Source organism: Choristoneura fumiferana, chromosome 23 (assembly GCF_025370935.1).
Source record: "Choristoneura fumiferana chromosome 23, NRCan_CFum_1, whole genome shotgun sequence".
Classification (NCBI taxonomy): Eukaryota; Metazoa; Arthropoda; class Insecta; order Lepidoptera; family Tortricidae; genus Choristoneura; species Choristoneura fumiferana.
The window spans coordinates 19091650-19113518 of record NC_133494.1 but is presented as its reverse complement, the minus strand read 5'-3'; the positions used below and the strand labels follow the sequence as shown (position 1 = coordinate 19113518).

At 38.5% G+C, this 21869-nt stretch overlaps 1 protein-coding gene across 1 annotated transcript in view; it reads right to left on the bottom strand.

Annotated features, from left to right (window-relative positions):
* Nucleotides 1-670: 670 nt before the first annotated feature.
* LOC141441077 (uncharacterized) overlaps nt 671-21869 on the bottom strand; it is a 356648-nt gene continuing 335449 nt past the window's right edge. Inside the window, 6 exon segments of the mRNA XM_074105714.1 lie at nt 671-5562; nt 5838-6897; nt 12246-12397; nt 12935-13092; nt 14059-14260; nt 14829-15001. Of these exon segments, the coding sequence (XP_073961815.1) occupies nt 5342-5562; nt 5838-6897; nt 12246-12397; nt 12935-13092; nt 14059-14260; nt 14829-15001 (1966 nt within the window). The 3' untranslated portion in view covers nt 671-5341.

Sequence of the window (21869 nt, the reverse complement as noted above, 5' to 3'; positions counted from 1 at the left end):
TTAGATCGCGGTCGGCTTCTCCTCGTTTCACTACCGATCCAGGGTTGGAGGCAGAGCAAGCAAGTCGCCAAGCGGTCACAGCGGAAGACCAGCGTTGGCCTCTACGGCCAGCACTATGCTGAGCTGAGACCGCTTCGCGATTTCGCAAATACCTTCTTAAGATTAATATGAACTTTATACTTGTTTATTTTGTGTTGTATGTAATTTGCGAAGTGCGAATAAACGTTTCTATTCTATTCAAGCAGGCCAAGTCGCTTCATAGCACGATCCGTCGCGGCACGTGGACAGAACCACTGCCAGCGCCCCCCAGCACAGCGCTCGAGCAGCCATTTCTGTAACTTAAGATGAATAATCTCTAAATTTTAGTAGGTGAGTCTACTCGTGACCACGGCCACTGTAATGTGGTTGAAACGTCGAGGTAAATACCTATTAATCGTGTGTTTTAGAGTGATAAGTCCCGTTTGTGGTATTTTGACATTACTTAATGCTCTAAATCCCTTTTTAATGCTCTGAAGTTTTTAATAAGTGTTAAGTGGAAAATAAAGCTGTAAGCAAGTAACAATAATAATGTTCATTACTTTGTGACTTTAAACGAGCTTAAGAGGTTTGTTACTTGTGTGTCAAATAGTTAAAGGCTGGCTAGAATCTGGTTAAAGAAAAACAAATAAAATATCATTCAATGCACTATATTTTTATCTTTTCAGATGCAATATTACAAAACGTTTTAAAATATGACAACGTTCTTTAAACGTAGAGTTAAGAAAATATTTTTATATTACATGAAATATAAAATTTTGTGCAGAAACGAACCACCTAAGCAAACACCAAAACCATGAGTGTGTGGGTCCACTAAAGTTTATCATTGTCATTTAAAGGTAGCATTCTGATTCTGATGTTGACGACCGCGACACTGGACGACGACCGCGCCGCGCGACTCACGGCGAATACAAGCAACTGCGTTGCACGTCCCAGTCGAAGTCGCGTGCCCCGGTCGCTTTACATCAAAATGATACCTTAGAGGTAAAAACTGCCAGTTTTACGTTCAATATTGTAATCCAAGTGTATTTTTCTTAAGGTCACCACATGGTCGAGCCACCGCCATATTAGAAATACATTAGGTAGACCTATCAACACAAATTACTGGTTATATATTAATTGTTATCTAACAGATCCGAAAGTCGCATCTTGCAGCCGCTTTGTTCACCTACCAGCTGGCTTACCACTGACGGAGCAGTGACTCACTGCCCGTGGTACGGTCAAGGAGTGTAATTCATTGGCCACCATGGAACCATTTCACAGTAAACGTCATAGTGACATTGCATTAATTAACAAGGAAAGTCGTAATGACTTTTCCTTTGAAATGTGGCCCATGAATTAAATTCCTTGACTGTACGATAATGTCGCAGTCATTTTCGGCCAGCCAGGTAGAATTCTGATGTTGTCGACCGCGACCGGGTTGGACGACCCACTGCTTAGTAGGTATTATTTTACATGAAGAAGTGATGGATGCAAGTGACTACGTCGCGTATGTTCATACTAAGCGGTGGGTCGCGCAACTCGGTCGCGGTCGCCAACAGTGGTACCTTAACACAGCAAAGATTCACAAAATAGCGATTCAGCTTGTATTTCGCAATACTGGCAGGATATGTTGTACTAGTATCTCTTGTCGTAAATCTCTAGAAATGATTGTAAGTGGAAATCACACGCTCTCTGACTAGATGAAAAAGCAACCCAAACTCTACCAAAAAAGAAGGCAAAATAGTAAGAAAATACTCTGAAACCTTTTACTTCGTTCATATTCGATTTTTTTCATAACTAATGATATCAGCTATCCGTCTATAGCTGTGTTATGTCAATTTTATGCACAGCTTCCCAGCTGATCGACTGTCAAATGTTATCTGACGACAGGTAAGGAGCTCTATTCGCTGACTAACCATAACCTCATCTTTTGTTAGTCAATGTGGCCTTTCTGTTTCTAACTCCATCGGTCAGTCTAGCCAAAGACTGTCCAATTACATAAACTTTGAAAATAATGATGGACAATATACAATAAAGTCACCTGAAACTTTTCAATCGTTAAAGCTAACTTAATTAGTTTCATCGAAAAAAATCTGATTCACTATGGTATTTAGGCATATTTTATATTCAATTCTTACTATTTTGCCTCAATCGTTTCTAATTATGTTTCAGCCACATTTGTGTTTAATTCTGAATGTGACAACAAAGAGAACAAAATAAAAAAAAAACAAATACTCTACATCGTGTCGTAAAATTAATCAAGAATATTTTGGCAGCAGAGATGTTATGATAGTGTGATTAAACTCCCCTCTAAACTTTTAATATTTGTTATTGTTATGTAAACAACAAAACATAAAAATGTTTACATAAAGTGGACGATTTTTCAAAGAAAGTATACGGCGTCGAAAGTACGTGACTACATTGTGAGTCAAAAAATCCACTGATTTTTTTTACATGCGTGTTCCGTCAAACTAACGTAATCATCTGCTGAAATATCCCTAAATTATTTTATAAACATTTTATGTACAAAATAATTAACATAATCAAGCACTTTATGTCAAAAATTTACTTATTAAGTTTATTAAGTGCGACCGCGACACGCGACTGCGACGGGATTGCGCGACCCACCGGTTAGTATGAACCTAGTCGCGTGATTCGATTGTTTGCATCCATCAATGTATCATATAAACTCGTACTTAAGCGCATCGCGTGACCCGGAAGCGGTCGTGTGTCGCGGTCGCCGGTCGCGGTCGCCAGCATCGGACTCTACGTGACACAATGTCATATTATTTTGATTAAATCCGCATATGAACTTCGTCTGTGTAGTGGCGCGGAAGTGGAAGAGAGACGCATGTCTCATGGGGACGTGGGAGCGATCCTGCCACGATCATGCGCACCAATCAACTTCATTTTAAAATAGCAGCTTTGCGCAGCTGCGCAGAAGAAATTCATAGCTTCATGAAGCATTTCTATTTGTTCCATGGAACTGTTATTTTTCTCCACTTTGAATTCAATTACTTAATGGCGTTACAATATCATGGAATACCGAAATTACTTAACTTATTTTCAGCATGAACTGTACTAACACAAATGCAGAAGAATCATAAAGAACACGAGAATAAAGTATATATCAATTATTTTATTCGAACAAAGATAATAAAGTAGAAAACATATGCCACATTTCTAGTTGCTGAAAAATGTATGTTTACAAAATATATAACATTAATTATTTAATTTGGCAGGATAAGACCATCTTTGAAGCATTTTTGTAGTACAAAATGTATTTTTATTATATTTGTATTATTAGTATCCCTAGTTTTTGGCGGGTATGTATATACATATTTTATGCTGGAAGTACATAAGCTATTGCTTCTAGATTATGAGGCATTCGTTACCTAATATTAAATATTTATTATACAATGAATAAACATTTGTATATTTCGCACATATATATGCGCGACACTTAACACAAGAAAATTTGATGTATATTGCATAATATTACGCTTAGTAGTAAACTATAAGTAAGGTAACACAAATAAAATAAAAGCTCTAAGAAATTGTACGAAAAGGCACAAATAATTTAAGTACTAAACTATCAAAACCTTAAAGTAGGTACCTTTAACCTTATTAAGTTAAATTCCAAACGTTATAAATAACTATAGTATTATCCTAAAAATTACATACTTTAAATTGTTTCACATATTATAACTACCTGCTTTTTTTACATAAAACTATTAGTAGCATACCGATCGCCGGCAAAAAACAGGCCCTACTATACCACGAAGTGTAAAAATCGAACTTCGCATGTTGCCGTCCCGCTGACGCTTATGTCATTTAATACGCGAGTGAAAGGGACGGTGCAATACGAACTTCGAGTTGCAAGTTTCGTAGTAGCCCCTCAGACCCGATTGCCACAAAAAACTGTAAAAAAAATAATTTGGTTCATTTGTACGTTAATATATAATGTGATTTCTTTATTTATTTATATTTACTTTGACAAATAAAACACATATTCGTAACGTTTTGTGAACGAGGTGTTTTTTAAACGTCCCTACATGGTCTATCTCTTTCAAGTTCGACGTTTTAAATCAGACACGGCTCAACCATAGTCTTTGTTTATTTAAAACAAACGTTTAGGAAATTAAATGCTTCAGAATTAAATTAAATATAGCATTTTCGATAACCCGTAGAGTGCCTGATGATAGATGGGTGATAGTAATTTTAATCGCCTCTGTAGCGTCCTGTGATCAGAGTTGTATCACAAATCTCATTAAAAACATTATAACACTTCGAAATTCTAAGATCGTATCACACCATCACTTTTTACTCTTCTGTTTAATACTACTAGCGTGAGAGGGACGGAATACGAAGTTTCAATTAATTTTGTAAAAGACCTGTGATTATAGTGCTTCATGGGTTACTGTCTTTTGAATTTTATCCTAAAAATATTTATTAACTCATTTTGTCGTGATTTTAGGGCATAGGGACACCAGTCTCTATAGTTAAGTTTGTTTTTTGCCTCGAATGCGTTTACATTCTCAATTACTACGGGCAAAACGGCAGCGCTTCTAGCGGAACTTTTCGGTAACCAAACGTCTCAAAGTATACTTTAGCGTCTTATGTTTTATAGGCGTTATCAAAACGACAGATCGCCGTTCATACAATTGCCAATGGAAAATTAATTCTTCTACGAAACAGAGGAACCGAATTAAGACAAAGTCAAGGTCGTTTATGAACGCCGTGTGTATTTAAGTAAATTAAGGTACCATTTATAAATAGCTTGCTACATTTTTGGCACGCTACTACACGATGATTTAAATGTATAACATGGTATTACTAATTAACTAATCTTACCTATTTACATAGGAACAAATAATGTTTGCCTAGAAGTTTTATAAGTACTTACTTAAGTTACTGTACACGAAATTATGTCGCAAAGAGTTGCGTATTAACCTGACTCAATTGTCGAATTGACCCAAATCATGCTCGATAAAAATGTCTTTTAATTCACATCGAAATTAGTTTCATACGACCAAATTCCAGAAGTAGGTAAGTAGAAAATATCCAAGATAATCGGACACAACTTGGAAATCTTAAAAAATGGTCATCGTCGCTTATAGTTTAGCAGCCATTAGGGGTGAAAGGTTCGGAAGTGGCCACCACAAACCGGAAGCCGAGGCAGTGGTAGATCTCCCACTAGCTGGACTGACGACATAGCGGCAGTTGAGGACCAACTAGTAGATCTAAGTAACCAGTCGTTCATTGTGGCGTTCTAAGGGCGTCCTTTGTTCAACAGTGAACATCTTCAAGCTAATGATGATAGTTAAGCAGTAGACCCAACGTCACAAACGCTGGCCAACGTGGCCCGGTCTATGCTCGCATACTCCTTGCCGGAGCGAGGTCTTGCCGCGTGGCGGTCAGCAGACACATCGCAAGAACTGAAAGACGATACTGAGAGGGACTCCATGTAGTCCGATGTGTCGGAGGCGCCGCTGGACGTACTCTTGTTGGTGAGTTGGCTGTGCCGCGCTGTTATGTCTGCGTCTGTTGAAGAAGATAAGTGGAGTCAAAAACAAAAGAAGCTGCGTTGAAAATGTAATTTCAAAACTTTTATTTAACTGGCAATGTTGGTATGTAGATTTTTACTTCATTAAAATATAATAGAAGAAAATAGAATAGTTAATAAAATACAAATGACAAGATTACATCAGAATTATTCCGAAAGTAAGTAGTTATTTAAACAATTTTACACAACACAACACGTGTCGATGTTTAGTGAAACGGGGCATTAGTGAGCTAAAATGAGCAATGAAACTCACCATGTCTCTTCTTCCGTCTCGTCAAGGTGTCAACGTCGCACGAGTTCGATTTCGTCATCGTCGCAACCTCCTCGAAGTGAAACGTCAGATTCTTCAGCGGGTCTGACGAATTCGATTTCACGAATGGTCCGTGTACTGGCGTCAATGCTCTTCTGATTGGCTTATTGCTTTTCAGGTACTTCTTAGAACTCTTCACATTGGTCACTGGCATTTCAAAGTCGAAATCACCCTTGTGATGCTTCAGCGACCCAGTTGATACCCCCGAGTCGTTGGACGACGACGAATCCCTGTTTTTATCAGATTTACTGGGAACACTGGAAGATCGTCTGATTTTAACAGCATCCCTGAATCTAGTTACAAAAGTACTCTCGCTTTTAGTCTCTGGAGGCTTGAAGGTTTCTTTTGGTGTCACTGGTTCGTTGATAACCGGTATACCTTCGTTGATGCATTCGTTTTTTCGCGCTTTACGCAGAACAGTGGGCGTGAAACACTGATTGAAGTCGTCGTAATGTCTTTTAGTGAAATCGGCGGAGCTGGAGCGTCTTGTGCTGATCGTATCACATTCGGAATGTTGCGTCGGATCGGACACGTGGCTTATCCTGCTGATGTTATCAGAGCAGTTCTTATTACTGTTGCTGGAAGTACTAATCTCTAATGGTTCCATGTTCATGTAATTCGAATGTTCATTGCAGCATTCAGCGGATGGATGTACCGTATTAGTCGTTGCCGTGGACATATCGTCGTCGTTTTCTGGTATGTCTTCCAAAGCATCTAGTTCTTCTTGACTGAAACCAGCACTTCTGAGTATTTGGAGGGAGCTCTCAAACTTTTCTAAAGTAGTAGAAAGGTCTACATTGGCGTAGTTGCAATTATGCACTCTGATGGCTGGTTTTTCTGGTAAAGGCGTTACGTTTACGTAGTTTGAGTGTGTTTCGTTATTTACAGTGTCTGTGTCTTGGTTTTTGGCTTCACTGCAGGTGCAGGTTTGGTTGAGAAGGCATTTTAGTTTCTTTGGTGTATCGTATAAGCTCGTAGCGTCGCTGCCGTCAATGGGGTGTTCCTGAAAAACAAAGATAAGTCTTTGAATAAAATCTATTTATCTTTGTAACACCTGAGTTTAGATTGACGACTGGATAGGAGGCAATATGTGATTTTGCACAAGTGATTTTCATTCAAATTCGATTAAGACTGCGATGTAGTTTTTGGGAACTCTCCTGGAAATATAGTAAAATCTCACTATTTAAATTCAACTACACCAGCTATTATCAACTAACCATTATATTAGAGAGAGAGAGAGAGAGAGAGAGAGAGACTGCTGAGTTGCTGTTCAATGAATATCATGACCGGAACCTTAACCTTGGTTTACTCTTTTTATGCTTGAACTAGACAATCTGTACGATTATATTCCCTTGGCAATTCACGAAGGTAGCTACATCCGGAGTCCTATCTCAATTTGCCTAAATGTTATTTACCTGACGTCCAAATCCTAGGGGAAATTCACCAGTGTGTTATTGAATTAAGCCTCTAAATCTGTTTTAATATGGAAGACCAATGGGAAGCTTCTGGCGGTAGTAAACGCTCAATTTAGTCGCTAAGTAACGTAACCGTTCGAGTGCTGGTCACCGCCACTGCCAATTTTATGTCATTAGCAAAAGATGTTCACGCGGGAGCGGTAGCGTGCGAACGCATTGCGCATTGCTTCTATGCAGTTACCTACCTATCTCTTTAATTAACGCGTTACCATTCGTCAACAACTATGAGCAGTAATTGTTTTAAGTGCTTGGATTTGGTCAGTGACGGAGTTCACTGTCAACATTGCAAGAGTGACCATCATTTTGAGTGTGCTGGAATAAGGGAATCTGTTTTTAGAAAGTGGGACGGTGATGAGAAAAAAGCATGGCGGTGCTCTCGGTGCCGTGCTTCTCCCGTCCGTGAAGGAAATAAACAGGTTGAAGAAATATCTCTTTCCACTATTCTTCACGAGCTTCGAGAGACCCGGAATGACCTCAAGCATGAGATTACACAAGTGAAAAACGATGTGCGTAACGTAAATGAGAAGTTGGCTGCGTTTGATCAACGTTTACAGAATTTGGAGTCTTTGAAATCTGGACACGACGAACTGGTTGAGCGAGTACAAGAAATGTCATCCACTATTACTCAGCTGCGATCCCAGTTGTCTCAAAAGGAGCAACGGGACCGCATCAATAACCTCGAAATCGCAGGGATTCCGCTACAGAAAAGTGAAAATCTAAATTGCATTTTACAAATGATATGTACTAAAGTGGGATTTTCATTATTGCCTGGGATGTCGACACCATTCATCGTGTACGCCGCTTTACGAATTCTACTTCTGGTGAGAGTACGCAGCGGGGTGCCTCAAAAATTCCCAACATAATTGTCAAATTTACACAGCGGAAACGCAAAGATGAGCTGTTGTCAGCGGTAAAGGTTAGGCGAGGCGTCAACACGGCTGACCTGGGTTTCGATGGGCCTGCTCACACTATATATATTAGTGAACATTTAACGCCAGAAAACAAATTGCTCCTTCGCGACGTGAGGAAAATTTCTACCGAACGGGGCTTCAGGAAAGTTTTTATAAGAGACTGCAAAATCCTAGTTCTCAAAAGTGAAGATCAAAAGCCAGTCCTAATTGCTAGCGAGAGTGATCTCGTAAAGATATCTAAGTGACTATCTTGTTGCAGAGTGCGTTATTATTTGTTTGCTTGTTCGTTTATTTTTATTATTGAAGAATTTATTTCTTTGCTGGGCGCTAATTTAAGCCTTATGTTGTGCGATATTAAGTTTATTTCTGTATTTAAAACAACGGTTGTTTACTTCAAATTCCGGCTCGACTCGAACCGGTTGTTATTTGGTTGCATTATAATTCATGCGTGCATTGCTAATAAGTTAAAGTTATCATTATTTTATAGAATTCGCAGCTAACTTAAATATCTCGTTTTATTACCAAAACGTGAGGGGTCTGAGGACCAAATCAAACGAGTTTTTTACTAATGTACTTAATTGTTCTTATGACATTATATGTATAACCGAAACTTGGCTTAGTGACTCATTTTGTAGTTCAGAGTACTTTGATTCCCGTTTCACAGTTTTTAGAGGGGATCGTAACGCTTCTGCAAGCGGTTTATCACGCGGAGGCGGTGTGGCGGTGGCGGTGCGCGGCGCGCTGCGCCCCGAGCTAAGACACGACTTAGCGGCGCCGGCCCCGGCCGATGAGCTGTGGGTGAGCATACCTACAAGGCCGGCGGACGCTCCGCGCGCTTCCGGTCGCGGTCAGGACTCGCGACAATTGTCATCCTATCTCCATGTTATTTGTGCCTATATCCCTCATGGACCCAATCATATCAATTTATTATCTTCCTTATTTCAAAGAGTTTTTGAGTTTTGTGACAAATACCCTAATGACACTTATTTATTAGTTGGTGATTTTAATGTCACTAACGCATGCTGGTTTTACGAGCCTGACATGAACGGTATGAGTATTATTACTAATGATGACTTCCCCGCGACTTTGGTAGCAGATTTCATGAATTTATCGCAATTAAACCAATACAATTATATTTTCAATAAAAATGAAAGGATTCTTGATCTGGTTTTTAGTAATGCTTCCTGTGAAACTTCTCGATGTTCACATCCGCTTACTCCAGAGGATGCTCATCACCCTTCTCTTAACATAGACCTCCGTGTAACGTATTCACCATCGTTTGTCCCTAACGCCACTACGTATAAAAAGCTCTTTCATCATTCTGACTTTGAGGCTATCAGGGCTGGACTCTCGGACTTTGATTGGTATAGGGAATTTCAGAAATGCGACGGACTTGAAGCTGAGGTTGAATTATTTTATGGAGTTCTAAATAATCTCATAGATCTTCACGTTCCGACCAAAAAACTACGCTCTGCCGGTAGTTACCCTCCTTGGTTCTCACAACGGTTAATAAAACTTATGAAAGAAAAACGTAAGCTTCACAAAAAATGGAAGCAGTACAAGGAGCCCTCTTATTATAACGAGTTCTCGTCTATTAGGCGTCAGACAAAAGAATTAGAGAAGATCTGTTACGATTCTTATATTCATGCGACTGAAACCAAAATCAAATCAAATCCTAACTATTTTTGGTCTTACGTGAAGTCTAAACGAAACTCCCAAGGATATCCTCAGACGTTTAAGTACGAAAACAGAACTTTTACTGACAGTAACGAAATTTGTAATATGTTCAATAAATACTTTAACTCTGTATTTGTGCCACCTGACACAAATATGAACAACCCTCCCCTTGGGGAAAATAAAAATTCTCCGTTAAACATTAATTCTATTAAAATTAATTCTGAAATTGTTTTCACGCACCTTAAATCAGTTAATGTAAATAAGGGCGCAGGACCAGACGGAATTCATCCTATTTTGTTGAGTAAATGCGCGGGGGAGCTAACTGTCCCGGTTACTTATTTATTTTGCCGTTCACTTTTGACAGGTATTTTTCCCGAACGCTGGAAACAGGCATTAATAACACCAGTACCAAAAAGCAATAGAAAGGAAGATATTTCTCAATATAGACCTATTTCTAAGCTATGCATTTTTGGTAAAATCTTAGAAAAAATTGTAACTAGTGAGCTCTCATTCTGTATTCGAAATTATATATCCCCAAACCAGCATGGGTTTTTCAAGGGCCGTTCTGTAGAATCTAACCTCGTGACTTTTAGTGATTTTATATATAGAGCACTTAACAACAAGTGTCAGGTGGACGCCGTGTACTCCGACTTCTCCAAGGCTTTTGATAAAATCAGTCATCGTATCCTCCTGGAGAAGCTTTGGAGTGCCGGAATACACGGTGATTTGTTTAGATGGATAAAATCATACGTAACTAACCGCTCCCAAGCTGTGTCTATAAAAGGTTTCATATCTGACTTTCTTCATGTCCCCTCTGGGGTTCCTCAGGGGTCCCATTTAGGACCGCTGCTTTTTACATTTTATATTAATGACATTGGACAATGTTTTAAACATAGTAATCACTTGCTTTATGCAGATGATGCAAAAATTTATAAAATTATTACTAATTCTGACGATTGCCTTAAGTTACAAGCCGATATTAATTCGCTTTTTGATTTTTGCAACGCTAATCAGCTATTTCTAAACCCTGATAAATGTTTCGTTATCACTTACTCCCGTAAAATTAATCATATAATTCATGATTATACATTAAACGGTGCAAAATTAAATAGGGTTGAGAAAGTTCGGGATCTGGGAGTGGTTATAGATAGCAAACTTACTTTTAATGTCCACATTGATGGTATTGTCCAAAGGGCCTACAGACAGCTTGGTTTTATCCTACGGGTCTGTAGGCCTTTTCGGCAAGAGATTACCTATAAAATTTTATACTTTAGCCTAGTTCGGTCAATTTTGGACTTTGGATGTATAATCTGGAGTCCTTTCTTTAAATGTCACATTCGTAGAATTGAACGAGTTCAAAGAAAATTCCTAAATGCTCTGGACTACAGAATGGGCAGGGGTTACAATTCGTACCTCAATGCTTTAGCTCACCATAATTTGTTGTCCTTAGAAAAGCGACGCACTCAATTCGATTTGATGTTCCTCTTTAAAATAATTCATAGTTATGTGGACTCCCCCTCACTGCTTGGTAATATTTCATTCAAAGTTCCTCGATGCAATGCACGACATGAAAAATTGTTCTCAATTCCGTTCTCCCGCACTAAATATTGTACTAACTCTTACTTCAACCGTTGTCTCAGTTATTATAACAAAGATTTGTCTCACATTGATATTCTTGCCCAAAGAAACTGTATTAACTTCAAGAACCGTGTTATTTGCCATCTAAATGTTAAGTAATCGCACGCAGTTCCAATTTTCCAATTTTCTTGTTTAACTCCATAAGAATGGTTAACTGTTTTTGTTTTTCAGTGTATAAGGATTATTATCGTACCTGTTTTTACTTCAATTGCAATTGCCATTTTATCGCATCTACCATTCCTGTTTACCGATGTATGCTTTATTACTGTTATGGCACTCCAGGTCTATACCTTATCATGTCTTAAATGCAATGTTTAAATGTGACTGTTTGTTGCCTTAATAAATTAAAAAAAATAAAAAAATAAAAAAAAAAAAAATGTTACAGTGGTTGTCATTTATTAGGCATTAGCATTATTCATGAGGTGAGATAACGGACACCAATTATTTAAATCTCTCATAGTTTTTTTTAATTTTCTGATGCCTAGAACCCAGAGTAAACGCCCATAATATACTCAGTGGCACAAATTTTTTTGCCGCTCTGTATATTTATAATTAGTGTGAGTATTCACTAATCTTTTACACTAAAATTATTGGAATGATTTGGATAATTTGAAGGATTGGAAGACAAAATAAGTCGTTTAATAGATTACCTGTATCAATGGCATGGGGATCTTTGGCACGTCGTAGTTTTCATAGGGGCCGCTGAACTTCTTGCGGCAGCAGCACGGCTTGGCTTGCCAGCACTGGCAGCCAGTTTTGGCCGGGATGGATGGGCAGCACACAGGACTGCCACGCTTCGACTCTGATGAAGTAAACTTTAGTTAACTCTTGAAACTTTTTTAAACCTGACTCAAAAAAGTTTGCTGTTGCAGCTTTAAGGGTACTTTCATTTAGCGATGTTTCTTCGCGAATACGAAAATTCTAAAAAAATTGTATCCTAATTTAAGACACATTTTGAAATGACGATGTCGAAGATCTTTATCCGCAGCATACATTACAAGCGGGGTTCTAGTGAGCGTGAAGTACGGAGTACTCCGAAGCGCTGCTGCCAATACGTGAATAGATGCTTGCACGATCGAATTTGGAATGCTAGCCCACAGTTTCGAACCGGAATTGGAGACGGCATGATACACAGATAACTGAAGCGCCTGCCACTAGAAATCGAGTATATAGAAGCTCTAACGGGCGATTTTGGATTGTTACTTCGCAGCTTATTTTACTACCCGAATTAAAGAGAGCGCGATATGTGGAGTACTCCAAAGCGCTGCCGCTTGAACGCGAGTAAAGGCTCGCGCGTTTGAAATCAGAACGCTACTCCGTGCCAAACTACTATACTAACCATGCTTGTCGATAGCGCGAGGCACGGAGTACTCCGAAGCGCTGCCGCTAGAGCGAGAGTAGATGCTCGCGCGGTCTGAGTCGGACCGCTTCTCCGCAATACCCTCCATCGTCCACGCCGGGGACATCATCGACCCGGGCGTACCAACTGCCGAACCCCTGAAAATATTGATGACATTTTGTTAGCAAAACACATACAATTAAGTAATTCAACGGCTAAAGATGAAATTGTGATCGTCTGCTTGTCAGATTGCTACAGATCTGTTCACTCATCAATGCGCGCCCCTACGCATTTTATAATTGTAGTTGTAAGCGTATCCGCACGACAAGTCTATGTGTGCGTGGCTCGAACGTGTCCACAGTCGCAAGGCGTACCGTCAGTCACGCACACTAAAGAGGAAGACAACGTGTAAGTATGAGGTTTACTCGTGTATGAGTACATTTATAATTAGCTTTGGATGATGGATTTGATTGTGATCATGAGCGTCAAAAACGTTACGCAATAGACCCTCTGGTCTATACGACCTTATGACAGAATGTCTCATTGAAATGCAACTTCGCAAAAATATTTAAGTTCCAGTCATATCAAAATTAAAAATTCAAATGATTTATTCAGTAAATAGGCCGCAATGGGCACTTTTACACGTCATTTTTTTTAAACTACCAGCGCTTTCGGAAAGACCATCATTGCCAAGAAGAATGCGCCGCAAGAAACTTGGCAGAAAGTAATTTTTTCATAAAAATATAATTACAAATAAAATACTTAAAAACTATATTATACAATTAAAGAAAAAAAATACAAAAAATAATAATAAAAGAAATACAGGGATGTATGGGGTCCCTTAGTTACAATACTAAACACTAACTATATCTAAACTATATCTACGTTCAGTGGAAGTGTAGAATGCTTCCACCGTCATAAATTTTAAAATAATAATAACAATAATTTAGTTCTGAAATATACATTTCAGGTCAAGTAACCATTAAGCTTTTGGATTTCGAAGGCAAGTTCACGTCTGCCGCCCCCAAAGTTAGCTCACTTCTAATCTAGCTGAGTGGAAGGAAATTGGAGAGGAAATGAGACATATGCCAATGAGACATGGGCTAAAGATAAAGAAGACTCACCTAGTTAAATGGCTGATTTTGCCAATGCAACTGGAGCAGCGGGGTAGTGAAGTGGGTCTCCTGAACTTGTCGTCTTCCGCGCTGGAGTCCAGCTCTGACAGGCAGTGCATGGTCTGAGAGCCCGGCGCCCAGGGCGACACGGAGCGGAGGGAGGGGAACCCGTCCTCCATGCTGCTTGTGTCGGAGAAGCGTTTCTCCAAGACTGGAAAGGAAAAGTGTTAAAATTATTCTTCTGGTCTGAGAGATCTTCGTGGAAGTTATTCTTTTTTAATTATCTAGGTCATTCTGGAGTGAAATAAAATCTGCGATCGATAGAGCACCAGATTCACTATATTTTCCTGAATAGTTTTATTGTAGGTTACAGGCCTCTTCACAGAATGAAAAGGCTTGAGTCGTAGGTCCGACGCGAGCCTAATGCGGGTTAGGAACTTTATACCCACACATGCACACCACAGTACTTCTTCGCAAGTATCCTTATAATGTTCTCCATCACCATAAAACTCATGATAAATATAATTTCGCAAGTCAATCCCGAAAATAATGGTAGGCTGGATTCGATTCCAGGACTCGCTACTTGAGAGGGTTACCATTACGCTCAACGACTTCATGCCAGCGATCAATATAGCGCGAGATTCAAAATCACCAATATAATTATTTTCGAACAACTCACCACAATTATCTGATTTGATTTACCCGCGGCGTCGATTGCGTCAACTATTATTTGGCAGGTCAATTGAAATTCAGGGATCGAGAAGAATCAATCAACTCACCAGATCCAGTCCTCGAAGCAATGCTCAGCCGGGACTGGGCATCATGGCTGTACATGTTGAGGAGGTCAGTAAGCTCCCTCCCCCCCTCTGCCGCGAAGACAAATAGCCCCTCCCCTTTGCCGCACCGCGAACCCCCCTCCACGCAGAACCGTTTGTCCACGATGCCGAAACGTCTGAGGAAGAAATCGTAAGTGTTAAAGACGCTGATGCGTCATGCGCCTAAAGTAAGTACTTAAGTTAAAAGCAGGTTTATTATCCGGAATATGGGATTTAGCCTAAGATCTTGAGACACTAACGTAACTCGAAGCATTCTTATGTAAGTTGAAGTAGTTGGTCTCATCGCTCAGAAAATATATTGCCATTGGAAGAAAAACCACTCAACTGACGACCACGGACCGGAAGATAGCATTGTTAGGTAAACCGAACCAGTGAAGATGGCGAGAGTTTTGAATAACAGGTAAACGCAGTTGGCAAGTGGTAGTGCTATGGTGTTTTATGGCGTCATACGTAATGCCACACAGATAACCGGGTTGACTTTCGGTTCGGCAGTATTCGTTGATCAACCAAACCGACCCGAAACTATTACTGTACCTTGTTCTGTTAATCTGAAAGTGTGAGAGGAAATCGAACGACTATTTTCCCAAAAATTCATTTACACATATTCGATTTTACCACTCGGCCGTGCCGATTTATGCCGGTCCGTTTATGTGTATAGCAACTTAAAGCCTTTGTTCAACAGAAATCTTTCAGCTGATGATCAGAATATCCATCAATATGTCTGTGGAAGAAAGAATGAGTGGTAAAGTTGAGTGCTTTTTTAAATTGCTATGAAATGTTGTCAAAGGGTCTAGTGAAGTAAATTGTCAGAAAGAAGGAGTCAAAAAGAAAATGTGCATCTAATCTCGTGGTTCAATCTCTTCCGTAACCAGCAACACAGTGGGTACTAACTGTAGTACCCACTGTCACCACTGGGTGACAGCCCTAGTTAGTAGTCACCCCCGGTCCCCTAACCAAACGGATAGCTTGAGGGTTGCCACTCGCGTGGAATGGCCACCGTCTGTCACGCTTGTGTACGCGGGTGGTGGATTATGAAAATTAGGTTTGACTATGTCAGGGTCTGTTCGAGCTTAATCTAATCTGTCGCTGTTTCAAACAAACAATATTCTTTTACGAATCATAAATAAAATAAATTAATATTAGCGTTTGGATCCCCGTTTTATATAAAAAAAAGTTTAGACCTGTCAATATTTGTGGAAGTATCAAGATTCATTATTGATATTAAATATAGTACCTAGCAACCGAGCTCCGCTCGGGCTAAAACTCGGTAGCCAGCGTTTTCCCAGAGATAAGAACGAGTTAGATCGATTTTTCATAGCCGAAAACCCCCACGTATACCAAATTTCATCGAAATCGTTGGAGTCGTTTCCGAAATGCCCAAAATATATGTACAACAATTGCTCGTTTAAAGGTTTAGATTATATTTTTTAACGCCATATAATTTTAATTTTAATGGGCTATAGGCAAGTGTGCGAGTCACATTTACGAATTCTCTGTCATTTATGACTCAAAGCACTTTGTACCAATTACTTATTTGACATTTAAATTAGTTAACAGCTTAATCGCTCATTCGTTGAGTAAAATGCTAGATGACAGTTGGTGCCATAGATTTTAGGGCCACCCGCATGTTTTTTAATTAATTTAGTTGCGGTACAGTTGGACAAATATTACTGCGTATACATGCCACTACAAGTATTCTAAGTACTACCTGACCAAGCTAAGTTTGCACATCGCGTCTTAACAAGAACAGTTCAAAAATGTACAATTCAATAAATAGGAGACGAAAATTCGTAAGACGCGTATCGGCGACCAAGATACTAACCGGACTGACGCGATTGGGCGATCGCGGGAAGGGGAGCTGGGAAGCGGGATTTCGCATTCCAGCGAGGTGCAAATTGCAAGTAGAATTGTAGTATCCGTCTTATATTCCAAACGTAATGTGAAATTTGTGCATGTTTTTTTATGCTTAGAGAGCACTATCTGTCATCTTGCGTATGAATGTTATAGTTAGCTTATTTATAATTATGTTGTTATGGTATTTATCTACCTATCTATCTGTTTAGATTTGTTGTGTATGTGTTAGTTTTATGTATTCTTTATGTGCTCTAATCTACTGTAAATTGCACCAACTGCTAAAATGTATTCCTTACTTCTGTCCATTGTAAAGGTTGCCTGGAAGAGATCGCTCTGAAGCGATAAGGGCGCTTATTGCTTACCTTAGAAAATCTCTATGTATATACCTGTGTTTTCTGTACTGCTTACTGTGTTGGTGTGCAATAAAGAGTTATTGTATTGTATAAAGATACTCGTACGCGTAAAAGAGCCTTTTGCGGCCAACTTACAGAATAATTGCAATTTATTTGTTATTCTATATTTTATTTTTAATAGAGCTACGACATACAGATAATTTCGTTATTTGGTTTAGCTAGTTTTTTTTTAAATATTGAGTAGTATAACGTTGCCGCAGCTGCCTGTACCTATTAAGCGTAATAATAGCTGTTGTGTTTCTATGATTGATGAATGTTTGTAATTAACAAACAATGGGAACTAATAATACTTCCTGCTATGACCGAGTCGAGAGTCCTAACACAGAAAGGCAGCTACTGTAATCGGTGTTATAAGATATTACTTATTGTATTTTATATTTTTTTCTCGTTAACCCTCAAATTGGCAGTGTTACAAGACTACCTTTCCTTGTATTTTTTTGTAGAATTTCTTAGACTCTAAGGTAACGACGACCTTGTATCATGAACTTTCAATTTTGTCAATTTAAGGGCTAAATATAATGTTACACAAGTCGTTTACGTTCAATTTTTTTTTAAATAAACATTTAGCTCATAATTATTAGAATGTTTTTAAACCAAATCACATTTTGAGAATCCTTCAAGCTGCCTATATCCCGCGAATTCGTTCACGTGGATGAATAAAAAATTGTTCCTCTATCATGAAACATGTCAGATTTAGATACAAGCTAGGCGTAGTCAGATGTTGTTTTAAGGGCAGTCCGAGGCAGTATTGCCTTACGTTTCTGACGCTCGCGACCGCAATCAAATGACAGTTTTTGTATGCGAAAACTGTCGTTTGATTGCGATCGCGAGCGTCAGAAACGTTACGCAATGAGGGCTATCGCGTGTGAATTCGCCGCTAGAGGCGCTAGTGTAGCGTGAGGTCTCCGAAATGTCAAATCTCATAGTTTTTGGGTGAGCTACGCGGGTTTATTTATAATTAGAATAATTTTGTGAATATTTTGCAATATCTGAAATTAATTATGGCAAATATGCGTTCCGGGGCAATGAATGTCTGTGTTTTGAGACAGTTTTGTCTTTCGGAAACCTATGTCCTCCCTTTTTTCCTAACAAAACGGGGACTATAAAACACTATGGCATGCTCGATATTTTTATGGTACGGTTTTAAGGTGTATTAAATATGATTTTAATCTAAACTTTGTTTTCACACCCGTAATAACAGACTTTGAAAGCCATACTTAAAAACCTCACGCAACAGTGCGCCATCTAGTGAGACAAAAAACGATAGCCCTCATAGACCTCTGAGGCCGTATTGCGTAACGTTTCTGACGCTCGCGATCGCAATCAAATGACAGTGATTGTATGCGAAATCTGTCATTTGATAGCGATCGCGACCGTCAGAAACATTAGGCAATACGGCCTCAGGTCTAATTTAAAAAAGGGTTCCGCCACGTTCCGATAGAGCGCGCTTATTATTCACTTACTGTAACATGATAACGATAATGAGTCTTAGCAAAAAAACCTATATAGCCAATAAATTCCTGTTTCTGTATCGCTTACTATATGTGGTGTACAATAAAGAGTCACTGTATTGTATTGTACGTATTGTTCCACCACGCTCCGATAGATGGCGCTATTCTTAAAGTGACATGTGTCTTCAAAACGAAAATGTAGTAGATGAATCCTAAATAAATACACAAAAAGCGGTCAAAACAATTATCCGAAAAATACGGCTCACAAGCGATGGCCCCAAATATTCCTGCTGAATTAAACCGGGTGTCGTTGAAACCCCGACCTTTTACGGAGACGAAATAATTTGACCACAGCAGGAATGTAATTGAGTTTCATGGATGCCTGGTTTCGAGTATTTCAGGGGATTCTGGACTGAACTGACTCTACTAATTTTAAGATCATTTTACTGTATTATTACAAATAAGTTTTTTTGATTTTTTTTAAAACAGACAGCTGAATTTAGTTTTTTGTAGTGTCCTGAAAAAAGTAGTTTGTCAGTTAGATTAGGTACCTAGCAGAAAATATGACCATGTATTTTGTTTAAACCGCCGACGCAAAAATAGGGTGTTATAAGTTTAACCGCTATGTGTGTCCGTCTGTCTGTCTGTGGCACCATAGCTCTTAAAGGGATGAATCGATTTGAATGCCGTTTTTTATATTTGAAAGCAGGTTTTCTAGCGATGGTTCTCAGACATGTTTTATCAAAATCGTTCTGCCGTTTTGCTTGCTGCTATGCTTACCATGGTTATGTTTCCTCAGTCTGGCGCTATGGTGTCATAATTTGGGTAATTCTGGAGAAATTGTAAGAGCATTCAAAGCTCAAAAAAAGTGTATAAGAGCTTTAACTGGCATTGAAAATAGGGAATCATGCAGGCCTATGTTTAAAAAACTTAAAATTCTTCCACTACCATGTATTTATATCGCTGAATTATGTATCTTTGTTAAAGCAAATAGTCACTACTTTACTACTATATCGCACATGAATCCCAACGCAAGAAGCGCGCGGCTTAATAAATTGCTAGCTACTTAATTGTTAATGACATCGAAATGTGAACATTTTCTACTGTAGCTTTATTTACACTAGAACATTTTGCATGCCTACTTCTATAAGGTAATTGACATTATTGATACTTAATTGAAATTTAAACTTATCACCGCCTATTATGACATAATGTTATGCAAAATAAATATATTTCATTCATTTGAGATATTGAACTTTGAAGTGACAACGTCGGGGGTTTTCTAACTTCTTGTTGATTAGGTTATTCTGACAATCAATTAAAAAATAATAAAGATACAGCACGTCAGAGTTCGGTTATCGGTCAGTGACGTTCCGTTTAAGTAAACAAAAAAAATACTTTTTTTTAATTGACAAAAGAAAAATTACATTTCCAATATTTTTAATAGATTGTCTAACTGACGGATCGATTGTATTTTTTTTTTAGAAATCCCACTACAACCCACTAACAATTTAGACAGATGAAAAACCCGTAATTTTAATTTGCAAAATTAAAATGGAGTTATGATGGAATAAAGTGTAATAAATTACATAGTGTACATGAAAATTTCATTTCTGTTTCTCGTGTACATTGTGTATATTTGATACAACCACAAAAAGTACGCAGATGTTGGTTTTAATGCTGTGAAGCGGTATTGCAATAATTTTTAAGTTTAGCATTAATTATCAAATTCTAATTAATTTTCAAAATAAAAAAGTAATGGTCACGTAGTGACGCATTGCGTGCTCATTTTATTATATAAGGAGAAAAAAATCGCACTTTTTTACTAAAACATAATGAAAATATGTTTATTAGGTTGCAAAGTCAGTCAAAAGTCAAAATATCTTTATTCAATTTAGGTATAGCCAAGCACTTATGAAAAAAGACACCTATGGTTTTCACTAACTATCCTTACTTTGTGGATGTATCAAAAATACACGCTGTGTGTATAGTTGTCTAGTTTTTCACATGTACACTTATGAGAGAAATCGGCATCGGCCGTTTCGTGAACATTCTGTAGAGCTTTGAGAGTGGTACAAAGGGATGTCATTACCAATCCAGCTCTGGCACTGACGGCCTTTGAGATCCTAGAGACTGTGGAATCTTTTAAAACAAAATATTTGTCTTACGTTTGAAAGCAATACACTATTTCTCATATGAAACAACTAGTGTTTACTCGCGGTTTCGCGCGCGTTAATCATTACGCCCAGCAGTTCAACTGAAATTCCGGGATATTACTAAATTATAACGGGAATTCTCGAGAGGGCACATATTGTATAACGTGTATAACATATTTTCAAGGTGTCAAAAAAGCATGTACCATTTTTTTAGGGTTCCGGAGCCAAAATGGCAAACACGGAACCCTTATAGTTTCGCCATGTCTGTCTGTCTGTCTGTCCGTCCGTCCGCGGCTTTGCTCAGGGACTATCAATGCTAGAAAGCTGTAATTTTGCACGGATATATATGTAAACTATGCCGACAAAAAGGTACAATAAAAAACTAAAAAAAAATTTTTTTGGGTACCTCCCATAGACTTAAGTGGGGTTGTTTTTTTTTCTCATCCAACCCTATAGTGTGGGGTATTGTTAGATAAGTATTAGGGGTTTGATAAGACGATTTTTCGATTCAGCGATTTGTTTGAGAAATATTCAACTTTGAAGTGCAAATTTTCATTAAAATCGAGCGTCCCCTCTAAAATCTAAACCGGTGGGTGGAAATTTAAAAAAAAAAAAGAGATGGTAGTAAGTATATCAAATTTTCAAGGAAAACTATAACGGTTAAGTTTGCTTGAGAATTATTAGTAGTTTAAGAGTAAATAGCAGCCTAAGGTATAAAATATACCTAAACAATATGGAGATTCCGCATAAAATATCGAAATTCTTAGAAAAATATGACTTAATTTTTCCGTAATGGCTACGGAACCCTATTTTGGGCGTGTCCGACACGCTCTTGGCCGGTTTTTCCCTTATTTTTGCAGCTGAAAATCAGCGCTGTGGTTCCGTACCGCAGCATTGCTGAGCTGCCAGCCCTTTCGGCTAGCTGTAAGTATACTACTAAACTTAAACATTAAGTTATGTAACCTGATGGGCGTTACCTACAATTTAACATGTAAATTAAGTTAAAGTTAATAAGTTATAGTTGTTATTAAGTTTAAGTGATAAGTAAGAAACCAAGCTGAAGATATGGGGTGCATAGGGAAATTCGTGTGCGGTACCGTTGACCATCAG